The following is a 22,048-nucleotide window of genomic DNA, read 5'->3' as shown; positions in this document are numbered from 1 at the left end:
TTTACAAGTTTCAGATAGCAAAAATCCCTCTTCTACAAAATAAAAAGCCCAACCACATAACAAAGTATGTAGTGAAAGTGGCAGATCAGTTTGTGTTGACTAAACCAAATGAAACAGAAAAGTAAAATGATCAACTTTAATGATCAAAAGAAAGGCAGCAATATATTGAGCTCTGCGTTTAAATTACAAGTCCTATCAGTGACTTTACACAGGCCTAATTTAACTGAATTACTGTTTCATTCGTTGCCTTCACCCCAGCCTCAACAATTAACACTCAATGCTGAGGTCAGAAGTGCAGTTATTTTTTTTTAATTGCATACATATATTAACTTTAATGGTTTTAATTGGTCTAAATTCAAATTTGCAGTATGAACTTTTACATAAATTTATCTATATTCAAGTTCATTATCAGGAGGCAATTCAGAGAAAAGATGAGAAATTGAAGTTTAATTCAAAATTTGTTAAAAAAAAATGTTAAAATATTAACTACCAATTTGTGATTAGGGAGTGCATAAGACATTTGGTAAGATTAAGGAATTTTCAAATTAGGATTTTTTTTTCCTTCACCCAAAGCATTCATTATTTCACTCTAACTCAAAATGTAAATTTATCTATCTTTTGCTAACAACAAGAACAAAAATCTATATAACTGTTAACACAAATTTATTAACTACCAATATGCTCTTAGTTTTAATATACCTAGGTTCCTCTAAGGTAAAATAGATGATTAAAAAAGAATTTAAAACAAGATTTATCCAGTTTTCCCCATTATGCAGAATCCAGGATATCCCTCTATTTTTTTTTTAACTAGTGACAATGGTATTCAGAACTTCAGTAAATTATTTTTCATACAAACAACACTATTCTTTGCATTGAAGCTAATGTAGCTCCTATTGACAGGCCTTACCTATCTTAAAACTTGAGCTCTGCATCCAGCTCAGTGACAATTCAACCATGGCTCAGAGAAGCTACCCAAACAGATATCATAGCCCCATCTCAGCCTCAGACCCTTCCCTGAGTGCTGTGCAACTTCTACAAAAGCTCCAAACTTGGCAGATTGACAGTTTTACAGGTAACTTGGGTATATAAATGTAAACTTCAGTCACACCTCTGACAGCAAATAGTTTATAGTAATCTCAGAATTTTTCTTTTAAACTCGCCCCTGTCCTGAACTGAGATTCTTAAAGGCACAAGGCTGATCTTGCACATGGGTTACTTAAGTTTTCTAGAGGAATTGTATAGACCTTCACAGACTCACAGAATGGTTTGGGCTGGAAGGGATCTGAAAGATCACCTGGTTCTAACCCCCCCAACCATGGGCAACACCACCTTCCAATAGAGCAGGTTGCTGAAAGCCCTGTCCAGCCTGGCTTTGAACACTGCCAGGGAAGTGTTCAAGGAAGCATTAAGGAAATATTCCTTAATACCAATCATGTAAAAAAGTAATCTAACAGTATTGGTTAAAGCTAGTCCATTTCACTTAGAGCTTACTTAGACCAGAAAAAGCTTAACCAATTAGGGAACCTCAGCGGTGGTGACACACCTTCAATTCAGGGTGACAGCTTGTCACATATCTACTATTTTCAGCATAGAACTAAGCAATCAAGTTCAGAAAATAAGTATTCATAGCAACTTACACATTATACTGTCTGTATGCAATACTTGATAGGTAGTTTTTTCCCAATGAAAAGGAACTAGAAAAAAAACATTTGCCTACCAAAGCTTTTGAACTTTAAAATTAAAGCTTTATGAATGAGAACGTACTTTAAAAATTATGAAATTGTGCTAGTGTTTCTTCAGTGCTGAAGCTTTAATTACTCAATTGATGATGAATCAGATCTCAAAAATTCCTCAGAGTGCTGTTTTCCTCATCAAACTTCCTCCGTTTTAAGAAATAAAATTATCTCTTTTCAGCAGGACATTTATGAAAATGTTATTTTTTATTAAAAATAACTTTTTATTAAAAAAGACCTACACACAAGCCTATTCAATAGCATATTGCACTAGCCAACAACACACTGAAACTTGCTGTGTTGTGTTGCCCTCTTCAGGTGGACAGCACTTAATTTCAAATTCTCCTTAAAAAGTCACTGCATTTCAAATTTCTTTCATAAAAGTTTCCAGATCCGCAGTTTCAGGTAGTAGCTAGATTCACCTCTATCCCACCAGTGTTTTAAGTATTTTTTTATTTAAAATGCTGATTTGAAAAAAACTTCACTTTTGACCTCTAGGTCTCCCTTATGAGGAAAGGCTGAGGGAGCTGGGTCTCTTTAGTCTGGAGAAAAGGAGACTGAGGGGTGACCTCATCAATGTTTTCAAATATGTAAGGGGTGAGTGTCAAGGAGATGGAGTTAGGCTCTTCTCAGTGGTGACCAGTGACAGGACAAGGGGTAATGGGTGTAAATTGGAGCACAGGAGGTTCAAGTTGAATATCCGGAAAAATTTTTTTACTGTAAGGGTGACAGAGCCCTGGAACAGGCTGCCCAGGGGGGTCGTGGAGTCTCCTTCACTGGAGACATTCAAAACCCGCTTGGACACGTTCCTATGCGAGGTACTCTAGGTGGCCCTGCTCTGGCAGGGGGGGTTGGACTAGATGATCTTTCGAGGTCCCTTCCAACCCCTATGATTCTATGATTCTATGAAATGCTGATCTTGAAGACTACCAAAGTATCAGTTAGTATTTGAAAAGATAACTGAAAAAAACCAACTTCAGCAATGGTAAGTAAGCCTCCTGAGAAGGGGCTTAAATAGCTCAGTTGACTCCGTTTACCAAAGAAAACTGGAGATGCTGCAATAACTCTTCAAGTGAACTTGGAGGTTAGAAATCCACATGACTTTAAAGTGCTGCAAGACAAAAAATCCCAAAACTGGATTTGAAGTCCAGTCCTTGAAATGCAATGGAGGCTTTTAATCCAAAACAAAGATTTTAATTACCTACTAGCATAAAAGTATGGATTCATTATTACTTGAAAACTTTACAGGTGGACCCTGTATATTTCCAAACAATCTTTTATGATCAGTTTTTGAGTAGTTGCCATAACATGGGCTAAATTGTGATGCTGACTTGCATTCTTATAATGAGTTTTCCAATTGATTATTTGAGCTATGCCAATTAATGTAGAAACTTGAATAAAATGATATTACAATGATTGGGAAAGAGCCATGCTTGGACTTCTGATTCATTTACTTAGCCAGATATTAATGTCTTAGAATATTTCATTTCCCTGTCCCACTTTGCTGTTTTTAGAGTTTGCCATTTTTAGGTCGTGGTAGACATTTAAATCTATTTAGACATCTTGGTACTACATCTCTAACAGAAAGAGCAAAATGTTGGATTTAACCAGTATATTATTGTATATGGAGAATTTCACTCACATTACTCTGCAGATAATCATCATAACAACTTATGACTGCAGGATTTAACCACAACATCTTAAGGGACTTAGGAAAAACTCTGTTTAAAGCTTTGGTCTTCTATGCAAGTAGGCAATAAAATTCATAACCTAATCAAAACCCTTAGGAAACAGAGGCAAATGAAATGCTCATTCCAGTACCACGGCATGGCCCAGTAGCCATACAAAGGAACAAGCAAACAAACACCATCTCAGATCATCGCTTTTTGGGCTAGCAAACACACAACAGCCAGTCTGTCTTAAACCAAGAATGACTCTAGAAAAGCTCGGAATTACTTGTCACAAACAGTTTTAATGTATTTTCTTTCACATACTTTTATGACTTTATGCTCAAAATTTAAATCCTATTTTCAGTTTTAAATTCTATATACTCATATGGCAGACTCCAGAGGAAAGAAGGAAAACTGGCAGGTAGAGAGCAAGAGCCAAGCGGGTGAGCGTGACATAAGGAGAGAAAGATACCAAAACTCAGGGAGGAGTACAAACTAAGTGTACAACAACTGAGACTTAAGAGTCCTCTCATCTGCAGTGTAAGACAGCAGACAGTGGTTCATCAGGGTAGTCTCTATCAGCATGCAGAGACTCCTCTCTGGAGCCTGACTAATATGCCCCATCACAGTGCCTGGAGCCAAAGACTTACGAAAACTTCCTGCCATCTATAAGCCATATAGTTTGCTCAATTAGAAAGTGCAAAACCAGCTGATCTCAAACATGAGGAAAAATTCCTCAAGCCAGACTTGCTCGAGTACACTACAAGAAAACTAACACTTATAAATGCGTTATTTACTCAAAACATTATTATAATTTTCTGTCCCGCTATTAAATAACAAGTGAAAAAACCACTGTATTCAACAGTACTATCAGACAAGAGCTTTTTTGCAACTGTCAGCTGACGACACAACAGCACGTATCTCTGAAATGATGAAGTAGGGCACTCTAAATTTTTGTGCGCAAGTAGGTAAAAGTATCACAAAAACACCATCCTACTTTGAAATCATCTCCAGTAGAGGAAGTTTCAACCTATTCAAAGGTTCACCTGGTGCAAGTCTAAACTGTGTTGTGTGGAACTATGACAGGTGGTAATTAAATCTCCAATCTCTCTTAGTTAACTTTCGAAGCTGCAAATGAGTTGATCCTTAGTGATAATCAGTCTTTTTCTTCATAGTAGATGCCAGCCTTCTGGTCCAATCTTAGCAATTATACTTAAAAGAAGAGGTGCTGAACAAGTGCTTTAAAAATTACCTGTGGTTAGTTTAGTTCTGACTTACCCCAAGTACAATATTCATATTTTTTGCCATCTCCTTCTACCCTGCACACCATCAGTTTTGGATAGCACACCAGGTATGATTCATATTATTCTTTAGAAATGTATTATAGTAAAACAAGCTTTACAGCTGAAAGAGTCTTTGAGTTTTGGAAATATCAGAGTAAGGCATGTCAGACTGCTTTACTGCATATGCATTACTTCTGCAGCAACTTTTCCCAGTCACATTTAATTGTTGCTGACTTTTTTTAGTTGAAATAATAACCTCCTACATTTCTTTGAAGGAAAGCAAACTCATCCACCTCATACTGCCAAAACACAATCTAAGCAGATCCCTTCACGGAATTTCCTTCTAATAATTTTGGGGTAATGGAAGATAGGGAGACAGAAGGCAAAGCCTAGTAATTTCCTGCCATCCACCTGTATATCTTTAAGTATCTACAAAAACACTACATGAAATGATATAGGGAATAAATGTCCACTGTTACACAAACACAAGCTACACTGGCTTTCAGGTATTTATGGGGGGATATGCAAGCAGCTGATTAGAATACAAAGCTGGACTTCTACCAGCATTAATGGAAACTAGATGCAATTGGGGTGGGAGTTAAATATGTCTTAAGGTGGCTTTTGATTCAGTAACTTCAGCATATGTCAGTCTGTCACTACTGTAAAATTATGTTAGAACTCAAGGAACAAACTCTTTACTTGAAACCAAATTATAATCTAACTCTAGCTTACAGTTTCTGAAAGTTCCTTTAAATCCATTAATTTCTGTGATGAGTAGTATAAACAGTGTACCAACCAAACTCAAAATCCAGAACACATGCATCCACTTTTTTTAAAAAAGAGGAACATTTCTGAAAATATTTAGAATACTAAGAGCAGCATTACTGAAAATAATATACACCAACCTTCTCAAAGGCTGTCTCAGCATCACCTTTATTTGTATTTTGTCTTCTATTCTTAGTTAGATATTTTGGGTTTGAACTACACCAAGGAAGGGTTTCCAGTTGAAAAGATAATGAGAATCAAGACAAGCACTACTGGCTAAAGGCATAGATACTACTGGATTAGATTATTTTTCTTTTTAAAAAACATTTTACTAGCATGAAATCACATGGTATCACAGAAAACCTCCCTCGTGGCTTAAAGGTCTGTACCTTATTCAGACTGCAAAACCTCTGTTGTTGCAAACTTATCTAGATGACTTCTATGAAAAGACTTAAACCCCCCTTCCACCTATCAGAGAAAAAACAACTTAAGTCACCAACCAAACAAAATGCTGTGAGTGAACTACTTTTCCTGATACATACTTTCTGATACTTATACAAGCCTTGCCACCTGCTATGATCTCTGCCAAAATAATTGACTTCCGTTCTCAATCTAAGGTTTCACTATGACGGTAAATGCCTTATATCTAACATTAAAAGTTACTTCAGTCCCATTGCAAGACTGTATAGATCTGTATGGTCACTCAAAGCTATTATAAAGTACTAGTGGACTATTCAGTACAATGAATAAAGTTGTTTTGTTTTTTTTTAGAGCTACAGGTGCAAAATTTAAAAAGATGAAACAGAGATGAATGGTTTAATTTATGAAGAGGCTATACTAATTCTGTATAAGCTTTTAACCATAATTTGAAACTTCATTGTGACTAAAGGGACTTCAAAAATTGTAAGGATTCCAACAAATATGTCTTCAAATAAACTCCTGAGAAAAACAGAGCACTTGTGTACTAAAAAAGAACAATATTCAAAGCTAATGTTGGCTTGTATAGTGTAGAATTGGAAGAGAAAGGTACATACAAGACCTATGCCATTTTTTTCACCTTATAATGCCAAAAAGAAAAGAAGCCTACACTGTGGCTGATGGAAAATTGTTGCTGCTGAAATGTTTGACTTTCAGAGGGCATTTTGCATCCAAAACAGTCTTCACAGTTAACAGTTATTTTTTTAGAAAAAGATAATTCATTAAAACACAAAAGACAACCACAAACATGATCTATACCAGCCTTAGAACAATGTCAAGCATAACATACAACATAACAAATGGCAATTACCTATTTGAATAAATTTTGTCTTTGTTAGTTGATAGAACTCAAGGGTCCGGCAGAAACAAGCATATAAAGTTCTAACATAATGTTAGAAAAAGGAACATAGAATTCTGAAAACAGATTATATGACATCTCAATGGAGTTTTGTTGAAGTGTTTATTTCATGTCTCCTACCTGATAAATTCTAAATGGGATGTATCGAAATCCACTATCTTCTGGAGGATACTCCATGAGTTTTCGATTTATTGCCCAAAACTGCTCAAATTTATCTGTGGAAGGAAGAATTAGATTTTTTTAATAATAATAACCACAAATATTCTTTTTCAGCTAGTAAATGAGACAACTAGAACAACATACAAACTTTTCTTACAGAAGTTTGACCTGTATGAAATTATTTTCCCCATGTTTCTCTTCCCTATTTAGCTTGAAGCCAAAGGTAAGTCATCTGCATTCTCCTATGGAAACAGGGATGTGGCAGCTTAATGAACTGAAAGAGAAAGCAACTTGAATTCATATCTTATCTCCCACTGTTAGAGAAATATTGGGCCACAAATTACAGATTTCATTACCTTAATTAACAGCCCATTTCTCCACTCCCTGCTGCTACTGGTCCACACTGTTTAACAGTTCAATAGAAACACAGAACAACAGGTACCAAGTGCTGAGAAACAGAAGCAGTAGAAAACCTTTGAGGGGTTTACATTCAGTTATGGAAATCTTAAAATAATCTGCAACAGTTTATTATATAATCTGAATAGATACTGTTGATTTTATGACACAACCTGAAAACAAAAGCTTGTTTCAAATACATTTCAGTTGATATTATTCAAGTAACTAGGTTCAGTCAAGTAGCCTGAGGAAGCACACTGTGTTGACACAGTACAAGAATTGAATTGTTTATTGTGCTTAAAATGTATTAGGGACAGTATAGGTCTAGAGGAGTAAAGGTTTTTATACTTGCAAATCAATAACTCAAATCAAGCAAACAATCAATACCAAAAGTGATAGAAAGGAACTTGAAGAGCTAAGATGGATAAAGCTGCTGCTAGCCTTACTGTAGAAGGAGCTTCAGAAGGGGAAGTGTAAGAGATAAATTTCCTTATAGGCCCTAATTCTCTAAGACATCAAACACAGCAGATGTTTCCTCAGAAGTAACACACAATGTTCAACTGGGTCTAAAGAATCCTGGTGGTATAACTGTTACAGAATTGAGTCCCCCTGAAGCAACATAAAATTCAGAAACCTCTTCACTGAGCAAAGGCTCTTCCTGCTTCCAAAACTTCTGGTAACACTTAAAACAAATGCAGCAAATTAAAAGCCTGAAATTTGTTTCACTCCAGCATACAGCACAGATTCCTGTCAGTGTGCTAGAAGATGAATACATATTAGTATGTAGTTAATACATACTGTAGTGCTTATAACACATTGCTCTCCCTTACTGAACATGACACAAGGCAGGAACGTCCAAGAAGTCATAAACAATCCCATACCAAGTATTCTGTAAGAGCACTTCCCAATACTTATCTCAGAAAGTACTTCCACACCCGTGTCTCCTGATTAGCAGCAAGTGCCTCTTGACAAGCACTTACCTGAGCTGCAGTCAGCAGCACCACACAGATACCTGCCAGAGATGGGGAGCTTCCTGGACACAGGGTGCTACCCCAGAGCAGGGTGCTACCCCATAGCTCACTGTCTGGGAAGATCAGCAAGTGGCAGTGACACTGAGGACCCACTGGAGATGACTGCACCCAAGCAAGCCTGCATTTGAGAGCCCCAGCCTAACAGGGTCAGAGGTTTACATTTAACAGCATCTGACACAAAGGATTGCATCCTCCTCAGGAACTCTGACAGTGGGAAGGTGAAGATTTAGCATGCTTCCCTAATCCTTGGGAGGCAGTGTTGAGAAAATCTTACAGCTTTTACTACAGATTGTGTGGACACGCATCCTACACTAGGCATTAATCGATTTATACTCCAACTACCACTTCTATTATAAATTCACTTGATAAGACTTTGCTGATACACATATTATGGTGACACACAAAACAAAACAAGCAAGACCTGCTTAAGCTAGTGAGCTTCAACAGACTCTTAATTAAAGGAAACTACATATTTGGAGACATCCTACCTGGACAAAACCAAAACAAACATTAATTTCATATACTTATTTAATGCTTGTAACCAGGCAAATTGCATAAACAGCTTGATGCCTTCAAAAGTCTATCGAGATGACCATCATATCTTTTGGATTAGAAGAACAAGAAATTTTGAACAAGTAATAAACAGACTTACAGATGGAACTTAAGTATATTTCACCGTGTGCCTTTTTAGGCAAAAAGGTGAGTCTTTGAAGGACAAAAAATTTAAGCTGCAGTAATATACAGTTAACTTACTTCTGTTCTTCATTCCAGCTTCCTCATCTCACAGAAATCATGTAAGTAATCTTATTTAAGGCAGACAAATTAACAATTTCATACTTCTTTGATTACTGTCTGAACACTCAGACAAAGCACAAAACAAACTTGTTTTATCAAGATGTTTAAATCAATAATTGCTTCTGTAGTTTCTAAATACAACAGCAATAAATATGCAACAGTTGGATGACAAACTTCCTGCATTTTGCAATCAAGTATGTTCTGTGAATCCACCTCATATCCTGGGGAATGAAAAACTTTCTAGTAAATCAGCCAGACATAATGGAGTCAGACATCTGAAGACACATCTCCAGACAGGGCTGTACACACAGTGAAGACATCTAAGCTAATTCACCATCACAATCCTAGATTTCTCCCCTCCAAAAAGTTTTCCACGGATACAATATTTTTACTACAGGAAACTGGGTTGGGTGGAAGAAAATTAATGCAAATTTTTAAAGCAAGCAGTAGGAAAAGACTATCCTGTTTGCACACTGCTATGTACTACCTGGCAACAGCTTTTATTAGCATCAGGAGCATTGGCTGAATGCCAAAATCCTAAAGCTCCAAAATACAAAATCCAAAAATAACTGCTTTTGCAGAACCCTTAAGACTCAAACCTTAAAACAAACAAAAAAGCCAACACCTTCCAAAAACTCTGTTGCATCAGGACCATTACCTCACTTGAAAATATAAGCAAAATAATTCATCATTCTCCCATTTTTGTGTGTCAGAACCTCCTGTTTATGCAGAAAAGACTTAAGGAAGCTATTAATGCTGTGACAAGCTATAAGAACTAATTAGTGCTTTGGCTAGACAGGACTTAAAGACAGAAGGTGCTGGCCAGACTGACAAACAAAACTGAGTTTTCATCAAGCTGGTAAACAAGGAGGAGTTCTGAACCTATCAGCAAAAGCACCTTAAACACTCATCTCCCTCCCTGGTGAAAATCTTATGTAGTCTACATGATACCTAAACTCCTGTAACAGTCAAATCTGATTACTTTTGTTTTTCACAAGACATCTGTTTTTAAGAAAGTGTTTGGCGGATGTGTTACAGAGTTTCTGTATTAGTGAAACCAGTGCTTGCAAGGGGCAGCTCATATCTGAGCATCAATATTTAACTTAAGAGCAATAAGATTTGAACAGAAGGGAGAATAATGACAGTATGTAAGTGATAGTATATATAATTACTACACAACTTTGCCCAAACTGAATTATAAAAACTTTTCTCCCTTTATTTTACATCAAAGGTCAGGAATTTAACAAATAATGGAGAAGATCCAATTGAAAAATCTATCAGATAAGTCACTTATAAATACTCAGTGATTAGAAATGCAGTCACTTAATGCCCAAATGCCATAGAAACATTATTAGCTTTCATTACTACAGATATGCAGATAATCTAAAAACAGCTTTAAAAATACATATTTATCTATAAAGAATTAGTAAGAGTTGGCAAAATTACATGGACTTAATGTTATCCATAAAAATGGTACAAAAATTAAGCAACAAATTAAGCCACAAATATAAATAAACAAACAGAGCATGCCACATAATGCATTTCATGTTCAGAAATCTATAGCTGAAATTGTTCATGTTTTTAAAGTGTCTTTTAAAATACTCTAAAACAGATCGTTAGGAGGAAACACTTTGAGAATTCTAACTTCTTCCTCTAAGGAGATCCTTTAGCAATCACTGAAATTAATGCAAATTTATTACTCTTACACTAGAAAGTTGCTAGTAACCCCAGCCATAGCTTAAGCTTTTTGTTAATAGATAGTAACTCCTGAAACTTCTAATATTACATAGTGCTAACTAAGGATTAGTCCAGGCTGAAATTTTCAAGCCTGCACCTTTTTCTCAGGCTGAGATCTGGGGGCAATGCTCTTCAGACAACCAGAACTGTTTCCATTTGTGCTATCACCTTACAGTCATTCTCTGAATCTCAAGTGCTGTCACGCTTCAAGCAGCTTGAAATTTTGCATGGATCTTGATTTTAGATACATCTCTTCCACCCACCTGACTACAAAAAGTAACCAGGGCAGATCACCCAGAGGGTAAAGGGCACTGCACACACATTTCAACGCAGCATATCTTAAAATCAACATACATAAAAAATATGGTCAATTATCATAGAATAAGGAATTACATGGAACTTGCAGTAAGACACACAGTGGTCACAGCATATGACCACTTAAAAAGGAGTTGCCACTGTAGAACAGTGGGGAAAAGAAGACCTGCCCTAATCTTTAAACTTATCAACAGAAATATCTTAATAACAAGGAAACCATGCAACTGCTATTAAGAGGAATGACTCCCGAACTGGATATATTTCAAGAAGACTGTGAAGAAAGTTCAGACAACAGAAAGAATTAACGCAAAAAACAAGGGAAATTTTTTTCTTTAAATTTAAACAAAGATATGCTAATTAGTTTTATCTTCCAGTACCTTTCTAAAAAGAAATCAAAAAGTGAACAAATAGATACAACAACCCTCAGGGTAGCACATATGCATGATTTTTTTTCTCTGAACTATTAGAGGATTCTTCTTAAAGCCATGTAGTTGTATAAATGAAAAAAAAAAATGCTTGGAATAGAGTTGTGTCTCTAGCATTATACAAGCAGTACTAATCTGCAGTGTGCATAAAAAATGTGTCCAATCAAGTTCAAAAAACACTAAACTTTTGCTGTTCTCAGTGGCTATTAATAATAGCCACTATTAATAACCACATGAACCATAGGAATGATGCCCAAGTTCTTGGGTAGAACCAACCATACCATTAATGAAGAGACCAAAGATTCTCCACCTGATGTATCAGAACCACAGACAAACTTTAGATTAAAAGTGCCTTGGAGGGGGTGAGGGGGGTGTAAGGTATGGAATAGAAGCTCCTGCTCAAAAAATAGCTGCCTACCCAAAGTTAAGTAAGTTTGCTGAAGGCCTTGGCTACTCAAATTTTGACCATTTCCACAGGTTTCCATTCAAACACTTCCACACGCACCCCCACTGCAGTATCCCATCAGATTTTTCCTGCCACAGTTTGTAACCATTTTCTTCAGAAATTGCCCAATTTCAGTGTCAATAGAGGTATGACTGAGAGGAGGCTGACTCCACCTGCTCTACAAGCCTTCCTTTCAGATAGTGGAAAGCAGGTATTAGATACAACTTCTGTCTCTGTAATTACACTACAGTCACTGTGTAGATAGCTTGTGATACCTGTTATATCTTACCCTCCAAATTCGCATATACCTGACAAGATACTCTATAACAGCAAGGGCAAGCAGCAGAAATTGCAAAATTTTAAACTGAAAAACAAGTAGGCTTTACTTGGCCTGTGCATGCTAAGGAAGACATGGAATCACCACAATAGCTCAAGTACTAAAATAGTCAGATACACTGGTATGGGCCTCAGGGTTGGCTACCTAGAGCTGTCACTCCCTTTTTAGTACTATTACCATGTAAATGGATAAAATCAATTCAACTCTGCTTGCCTATATCCCCTATAAAAAACTTCCAACAGCAGTATTTACACCTAAAGAACAGTTAGGAGAAACCTGAAATATATTTAGTTGTAAATTCTAGTTCAAAAAAATAGTCACTCATAAGCCACACAATAAATTAAGTTATGGGTGCAATTCAGGAAAAAAGGGGGATGCCTCCCCTAATACTGTACAGTGAGGTTTGAGATCAGTATGCTTAACACAATGACCTTTATGCTGCAATTTATCTATTAGCTTTTATAGAAAAGCAGTGTTCTGAAGATAAAGAAAAAAACCCATATTGCTTATACTTTGCAGGTTAACAGGACATTTTTAAAACTGCACGACAAAGCACTGGTTCACTCTTCAGATTATCTATTGGATCCAAAAAGGCCTGTTTTCTTTTAATGGGGCCCTGTTTTCACTGGGACAGGATGCCAGGCCAGCCATGGAGGGCAGGCCACTGGTAGCCCCGAGTCAGCTGGAAGATTAAGTCAGGGCAGCTGCCCCAAGGTGAGTAACAGGGGTGTCCCACACCATTTACATCATGCTCATTATAAAGGGGGAGGCTGCTGAGAGTGGGGGGATCCCTTTCCTGGGGCTTCTCCCTCTTGGCTTTCCTCTTACCCCTGCTATTCTCAAGGACTAGGATGAATATGTGTTCATATACTTTATGTTGGTGTTTGCATTGAACCAGTTTCTATCTCAAGCCATGGGGCTTCTCTCCTCCAGTTTTGGTGGGATGACAGTTCAGAATTGTAATACTGCACACCTATGCGTGTGGATCACTGGGTAAACAGTCAGTAAGCACTACAGAATTAATACTGAAATACAGGTCACAATCTATTGCCAGAAAAAAAAGCACCAAACCCCAAACAAACAAACAAAAAAAACACCATACAGAAAAAAAATAAAAATCCCCGGGAAGGCCTCCCCTGATGCATCTGAACCATTCCGCAGGTCCAGTCTCTCTGAACCTGCCCCCTCCCAGCACTGGAACAGAGCTGGGCTGACTTTGTGCAGAAATATTTGAATCTGTCTACACTGTACCCCCCAAGTTCCATCCCAGTGTCTGGTGTATGCCACTCTCTCAACTCCAGGATAAGAAGGCATTAACTGTAAGAAAACCTAATTCCAGAAATTTTTAACCACCAGCACAGAAAGGTGATGAATATTTTTTTAACTACCTTTCAACCAGTGTACCCATTACCAAAGCTCAACAGAACTATATAGTCCATCTTCACAGTTCACCAAATCTCTGATAGCACATGGAAAGATACAACCATTTTGGTAGTAATACAGGGAAGAAGAAAAAAGTCTTTTGTGATTTAAAAACTAATGGCTTGTTCAGGAATTTGTCTAATTTAAGTTCCAAACATCCAGCTGAGATTAGAGATTTGTTTAACAACCAAAGCATGCTCATGATCTCAGATGATGTCAGTCAGATACCCATGACTCTGGTCAAAATTGGCACAACACTGATGTACCTGTCCCAAAGAAATATTATAGCTAAGAAATATCTTGTGGAGAAAAAATGGCTAACTGATGTCTGAAGAACAAGCAAATTCAAAGTAAACAAGTATGTTTAGTTTCTTGATTTGGTAGCAGATTAACAAAACCAGAAACGGTGGGAAGAAGGATGCAAAAGTTGTTATGAATGTTTACCAGCTGGTAGCAGCACATGATCTTGCCACAAATTCACTATTACAGCTCTTCCCCTAAAACTGAAAAGTTTGTCATACTATCTGTTCAAGGACTTCCCTCTTAACAGAAACATTTATACTAAATTTGACTTGTAATTGCTAGTTACATTTCTCCAAAGAAGCAAGATTAAATTTTTTTCCAAATAAGTTTAATATTTATCCTGTAAGTATTGCTATCACTTACTGAACAAATAAAACTTATGTTTAAGAACTGAAGAAAATTGTTTGAAGTTTCACAGAAAAATAAAAAGGCTGCAGATGCATCATTACTTACAAGGCAGTTATCACAAATGCTACTTTCTTTTCTTTTTTGTGGTCATTCATTCTGTTTCACAAAGAGGTTTAAAATTATTACATCTCAAATGAAAGCCTATAAAAACATACTGAAAGATAAAACATGCTTAAAAAGAGTTTTCTTGGTTTCACAAGCTTTTCTTGTTTCTCTTTTATGAAGAGCTGAGAAATTAAAATTAGCATTTGAAAGTATTCAAAAGATTGTTTAAACTTCTCATATAGGTGTCAGATTCCACAGGTGCAATTGCTCATTAAATACAGTGAAACCTTCTTGTAACCAGCCTGCTAGGCAACCTCTGTACTTAACATCATAAAGCAAAACACTGAAACTCTGATTTCCTTGTAACTGAAGATACTCTTAGACAAATAATTAAACAAAAGAAAAGCACCTAAAATGAACAAGGAAAGAAAATACTGCACATAAGTTCTCTTACCTAAAGTGTTAAGAGTATCGAAGTTCTGTGATTACTGGTTAGGAACCTTAATTTGTACTATTTCACTCTGTAGTCACACTCCTATTATTATACTCATAACTCATGTTAGAGGTCTCCTAGTTTTAATCTTATAAACATTAATAAAAAGAGCAAGTGAAGTGTGCTACTGGGAACATTTAAGCAACGGGACTAAGTGACAATTTATTTTTGCCATAAAGCTGAAACAGAAAGACTTATGCTGGCACAGCATTTTAATTCTCAAACTAAATTGCTTTCAAGATAAGTACTATTACAGCAGAATACTTTTTTCAAAGAATTATTAAATTATTATTAAATTACTAATTTCAAAGAATTATTAAAATGGCATTTTAAATTGACCTTTAAGGCCACATTACCTTTAAGGAAACATGTCTTGATACCCATTCTGGCCTAGAGTGGACTAGAACTCTTTATTTACTTCTAATTCACAAAAAATAATATATTAGTCAGTTTGACTGCTAGTATTTACTCAAAACAGAATCTCTCAACTCGTACTTTGCATTTAAACAGATAAAGTCCAATTTCTTACCTGATAAATTTGGCATGTATGTACCACAGCCCTCAAGATCTTACCACTCAAATGGCAAACTAACACAATACCTCAATTTTTTAATTCTCACACAACCGAATGAAAAATTTAAAAACAGAGTTTCTAATAAGCACTCAACCTTCAAAATTATTACAGAAATATCTTTCATATTAAAGACTGTACCACTAATCAATTAAAAATTAGAAAAGCCATGTACTCATTAAATATAAACATCACCCCAGACAAATTTGGAACCCCTCTGTCTAAAGTAAACATGCCTCAAGTCTTCTGGCACTCAAAGATTTTCCCATTTAATTTAATTTTATTTATAAGCATACATGGTGGCTTAAAAAAAAAATCTGACATTAAACTAAAATTCTGCATAACATTTTATATTCTGTACCATGACTAAAATTTGAAGAATTTATTAGCATGCTAGACCTTGATGATTATTAATGATAACACTTGATGCACTGTATTTACCATTCTGTAATCCCATCCACAGTTGCTTATGATCCTTCTTCTGCATCTCGTTGATGACTTGACTTTTGTGCTTTAAAGCATCTGCTTCTTTTATACAAGCCATAAAATGAGCTTCAATCACATCCTTAGAATGGCAGTGCAGAAGATCCTTTTCTGGAAAATTCTACAAAGATAAAAGATAGGTGAAGAGAAATAAATATAATCACACACCTTGGAAAGGAAGAATAAACTATAATTTTAATGAGGTTTATATTTATGCAAAAGAATTATACTGGAATATTCTTCTTATGGAAGAACATAGCAGCCATTCTCACATTCTGCTGAAAATTAAAGTTTTAGAGTGAAAAACATTTCTAGAAAAATAAAAGTTGAACATTTTTTTGCAGAATCAGAAATTACTCTACATCACCCAACCTCAACTTAATAAGTACATTTAAATACATCAGTGAATCTATTTAGAGTATTATATCCAAAATTAAGGAAATGAGGAGTTTCGGTATGTTTTCAAGAAGATGTTCAGTTCTGTGGTTATTGAAAAAAAGCTGAAAATCAAATAATACAATTTCGCATCCTGACTCCTCATTATGACAACAAACCCAGACTCTGGAAACTGTGGAAAGAATGAGTATCTTCTAAGAACATGAGTATGAAGGGAAGAGAAGACTGCTAGTATCTTTTTCACCAAAGCATACATAGTTTGGTCCTGAACTTACAAATGGAATACTGTTATCACTTAGGATGATGAATATAGAGCTGACTAGAAACCTAAGGACAGCACTCAAGCTTGTTTCTCATATTAGGATGGCCAAGTAAAAAGACATTAAAGAGCAGAGAAAAGAAATTTTTCCTTCTAGAGTTGACCTTGCTCCCTTCTTTCCCTACAAAGCTGAGTGTCATTATAACTGGGTCCATGATGAATGGAACACACTATTGGAATTGCTGCTCACCAGTTGATGTCTGTATAGCCCTGTCAAATACTTTTAGAAGTTTAACTTACTTGCCTAAATTGAAAAAAATAAAAAAAAAGAAAAGTTAAGTTTGGTAGCCAATCTAGAAGGACTGAACAATCAGAAATAGCATACTTCAAGGTCAAAAAAAGTTCTTTCCATGTAAGAATTCTAAGTGAGACACGTCCATCCCTCAAAAATAAAAAGGATAAACCAGTGGAAAGTATCTAATGTCAAGTAACACAGGAACCTAGGCACTGTCTTTGAGCATCTCTTTTAGCATCTCCTTGCAAACTTTCTTCCAGTAAATTTCAAATTACAGGGAATGTCACTCCCTAGGGATGTGTTCTGGTGAACATGCACAGTGAGGGCTGCAGAGTAGGAAGGAGATATTTAAAACTGGCCAAAGCAATTAAGCTAATGGAAAGCATCTAGCCAGATTAGTAAAATGTTGTGGCACAATTCATTTTCCCACCTTCTAAAGCATAATGCTGTGGAAGACCAGAAAACAATCCTACAACCTCAGCGCTGTCTACTCTTTTACTTAAAAGAGAAACACTGATATTTTTCTATATAGCACTGTGAGTAGAAGCTGAAGAATCTAAACTTGAGAGTGGGAGAACACTTGAGTTTTGCCTACATGAGACTACTGGCAGAAAAAATGGCATGCCCACTGATTTGTAAACTCAAGCACAGAATAATACATTACATAATTATATATAGAACATTCATCCATGTTTTATTTTGGGTTGTTTTATATTTTTAATTCTACTTGCCTCCTTTCTACTTGAGGAAAAAGTGATGGAATATAAGTAACTCTCCAGTTCCCTGAACAGAGACAACTGTAAACAAGCTGGTTGCCACCCCTTGAAACACAGTTATGAGATTTCTAGAAAATTTTAACATCCCATAAGCAGTTTTAATTCAAAGAGTCTTATTGGTGGTGTTTCACTCTCTCTAAGTTGTGTATCTCTGAAATAAAAGTTACTAGTGGTTGACTCTGGTTTTCTTAGAAAGCTCCCAAGTAGTACTGGTATTATTTTACATACTAGTAGGCAGTTGCAGCATAAATTTGTTCATAAAGAAGTAGGCATCATCTCTATAGACAGGAGAGCTCTAAACGACCTCTCACCTAAAACCATTTCAAAACCACTGCAGGTAAATTCAACAGTATGGTTTCATAACTCTGTTCCACCCATATTTATCTATCAGTTCTAGTTCATGAAGCATCTGTTTATACAATGACTGTCTAGTTGTGTTAAGCTAAATTTAGAGAAAATTACACTAATAACAGGGCATAATAAAAAACATAAGGAACACATAGAGTGGCAGGGCGAGCATCCATGTATTTGTGTTTAGTTACTATCAGTGGTCTTTTTTTTTTCAAAAAAGATTTTAGAAAAATACTCATTTAGATTTCTGGCTTTCACATCTGCTAACAGTTCCATAATTCATCCATATGCTACATGGAAAAGTGGTCCCTTTTCACTCCCCCTGACCAGATTTTTAACTGAGAAAACCAGCTGATGTTTTACATGATCAGATGCAGTCTCTCCTCTTCTACATCAGGTCATGGGTGGGGAGGCAGGCACCAGCTGGTAAGGGCTTCAGCAGAGGGCACACATGAGCCTTTTCCCTGGCACACCAGGTTTTCTCTGTTGCCACCATTTCCACAGGGGTTCACTATCTCTTATATACTACCCAAAACCTGGAGAGCAGGTTACCACACTGAGAACATTAATAGCACTACGCATGCCAGAGTATACTGAGATGAGATTAATGGAAAGGGATATTCCACTCCTTATCATAAAGCCACACATGGGTACCAAAAGCAATTTCCCAGAGTACAGCTTCTCATGATTCTCAGACCTTAGAACTCTGTTCAAGCTCATCTCTCCACACTTGTTTACAGCAACTGTATTTCAATTTTACTAGAGACAGAGATGCACATTATTTTATTATGTACTAGAAGTACAATCAGTCAACTATTTCTTCAATGCAAACAACAGGGGAGCAGTGTAGATGAAAGAGACCTGGGGGTCCTGGTTGACAAGAAGATGACCATGAGCCAGCAATGTGCCCTTGTGGCCAAGAAGGCCAATGGCATCCTGGGGTGCATTAGAAAGGGGGTGGTTAGTAGGTCAAGAGAGGTTCTCCTCCCCCTCTATTCTGCATTGGTGAGGCCGCACCTGGAGTATTGTGTCCAGTTCTGGGCCCCTCAGTTCAAGAAGGACAGGGAAGTGCTTGAAAGAGTCCAGCGCAGAGCTACTAAGATGATTAAGGGAGTAGAACATCTCCCTTATGAGGAAAGGCTGAGGGAGCTGGGTCTCTTTAGTTTGGAGAAAAGGAGACTGAGGGGTGACCTCATCAATGTTTTCAAATATGTAAGGGGTGAGTGTCAGGGAGATGGAGTTAGGCTCTTCTCAGTAGTGACCAGTGATAGGACAAGGGGTAAGGGGTGTAAATTGGAGCACAGGAGGTTCAAGTTGAATATTCGAAAAAATTTTTTTACTGTAAGGGTGACAGAGCCCTGGAACAGGCTGCCCAGGGAGGTTGTGGAGTCTCCTTCACTGGAGACATTCAAAACCCGTCTGGACATGTTCCTATGTGATGTACTCTAGGTGGCCCTGCTCTGGCAGGGGGGGTTGGACTAGATGATCTTTCGAGGTCCCTTCCAACCCCTAGGATTCTGTGATTCTGTGATTCTGTGTGATTTGGTCTGCACAGGACAATCATGTTTCTGTCACTTTCAGACTTCTGCTGATCAGAAATAAAACTTTTTTCATGTTTTTAACTTTGAGCAAAGAAAATTGATGGAGGGAAGAAAAGTTAAAAAGACACTCTTTACAGATGTTATGAATATATCTGTTGTTGACTGCATGCTTTGGTAAAATAAAGGAAAAGGCCATGCCAGAAAAAGTTAAACCCTAGAAAAATGCTAATACTGCTCAATGAAGCCAAACAAAAATTATGGTTCTTTGAAGAGGAACTACATACAAATTAAAAGGATAATCGAGGCAGGAATTCCACATCTAAACTATTGAGCTGTAAGAAACTGTAACACATGAAAATGTCTTGAATATTTTGACACACTTGATACATTTATGTTTTGACTTCAAAGATTGAAAGAGAGGTTTATTTAAATAAACTTTCAGATTCAATGAAAAACAGGAAGACAGATTAAGATGGTGTTTACTCCAAGGTAAATTATTTTAAAAAACTAAATTGTATCAGCTTTTAAAATAATCCTGCCTTAGCAGTAAATTGTTCCCACAGATCTTTAACCTACACCTTTGAGACAAACTTAAATCAGCCGATCTTTTGGAAAGTAGCATTATAAGGACATTAAAGTCAGTTCACATTATTACATGAGATTGAAAAGCACTGTGGTGCTGCAACTCATTTCTCAGGAGGGCTCTTTGGGATGGCAATATCCAAATACTGCCACTGTTAAATCTCCCAGAACTCTCAGAACATGTAACAAATAAATAATGATTTATGAAACTACATGCCCTGCGGTTTCTTCAAAACACTCTGGAAGTTCCTTCATCTCAGCTCTCTCTGACATACATCAGAAGGGTAGCAATTTCAATGGTTTCAAAAACATCCCCATCTCAAATTCAGTCAGTCATTTTAAAAGTTTCAACATGTGGAAAAATATATCGTAAGAATGTACAACTTCACTGTACACTTCCAAAAACAACCTGACCGCTCCTGTTAGCAAGACCTTTTTAAAAATACCTTCATGAGCAGAACTGCTTGAGTGAAACGTTCAATACAACTACTTTCCAGTATGTTTTTCACTTCATCTCAAATCTCACACATTAAAGCCAAACCCACTAACCCAGCATTCTCACTTGGATCAGTTTTCCTATTGCATGCTTTCTTTTACAGTGAAGAAATTAAAATTTTTGAAGTTAAATACCATGATTTCTAGTTCTGATTTTGACTTCAAAACAGGACTGGAATTACTATCTCAATGCATTTCACATAGAAGGTTAGGGGTTGAAAGGGACCTCTGGAGATCATTTAGTCCAACGCTCCTGGACAGAGCAGGTTCACCTAGAGTAAGTTGCACATAACGGTGTCCAGGTGGGTTTTAAATGTCTCCAGAGATGGAGACTCCACAACCTCTCTGGGCAGCTTTTTCCAGTGCTCTGTTACCCTTGCAGTAAAGAAGTTTTTCCTTATGTGCCTGCTGAACCTTCAGTGTTCCAGCTTGTGATCATTGCTCCTTGTCCTGTAACTGGATGCCAATGAAAAGAGTCTGGTCCCATGCTCCTGACACACACATTTTAGATACTTATAAGCAGTGACGAGATTCCCCCTCAGTCTTCTTTTCTCCAGACTAAAAAGACCAAAGTCCCTCATCCTTTCCTCATGTAGTAGATTTTCCAGACATCTATCACCTTGGTGGTTCTGCACTGGACTCTATCTCGCAGTTGTCTCTCATGAACAGGAGAGCCCCAAATTGGGCGCAGTATTCCAGATGGGGCCTCACCAGGGCAGAATAGAGGGACCCTTGCTCTTGTTGAATTTCATGAGGTTTCTCTATGCCCAATTCTCCTGCCGGTCCAGGTCACACTGGATGGCAGCACAGCCTTCTGGTGTGTCAGCCACCCCTTCCCAGTTTTGTGTCATCAGCAAACTTGCTGAGTGCACGCTCTGTCCCTGTGCACTCAACATCATTCAACATTCAACAGCATTCAACATTGAAGATGTTGAACAGGACTGGACCCAGTATTAACCCCTGGGGAACACTGCTTGTTGCTGACCTCCTACTAGACTTTGTGCCACTAATCACAACCCTCTGAGCTCTAACTCTGAGCCAGTCTTCAAACCATCCCAATGTCCATTCATCTAACCCACACTTCCCAAGCTTGCCCATGAGGATGCTGTGGGAAAGTGTCAAAAACCTTACTGAAGTCAAGGTTTAAAAATATCCACTACCCTTCCCTCACCTATCCATCCAGTCATGCTGTTGTAGAAGG

The 22,048-nt window shown here is 37.1% G+C and overlaps 1 protein-coding gene across 3 annotated transcripts in view; it reads right to left on the bottom strand.

Moving 5' to 3' along the window:
• Positions 1 to 22,048, bottom strand: part of ATG5 (autophagy related 5) — a 68,992-nt gene that overhangs the window by 33,090 nt on the left and 13,854 nt on the right. For all 3 annotated transcript variants that reach the window (XM_030448393.1, XM_030448394.1, XM_030448395.1), the window contains 2 exons: positions 16,111 to 16,273; positions 6,908 to 7,002 (listed from right to left, as the gene is read on the bottom strand). In XM_030448393.1, coding sequence (XP_030304253.1) covers positions 6,908 to 7,002; positions 16,111 to 16,273 — 258 coding nt within the window. The remainder of the gene's footprint in view (positions 1 to 6,907; positions 7,003 to 16,110; positions 16,274 to 22,048) is intronic.

This window comes from Calypte anna, chromosome 3 (assembly GCF_003957555.1).
Source record: "Calypte anna isolate BGI_N300 chromosome 3, bCalAnn1_v1.p, whole genome shotgun sequence".
Classification (NCBI taxonomy): domain Eukaryota; kingdom Metazoa; phylum Chordata; class Aves; order Apodiformes; family Trochilidae; genus Calypte; species Calypte anna.
This window is presented reverse-complemented; position numbering and strand designations above follow the sequence as displayed.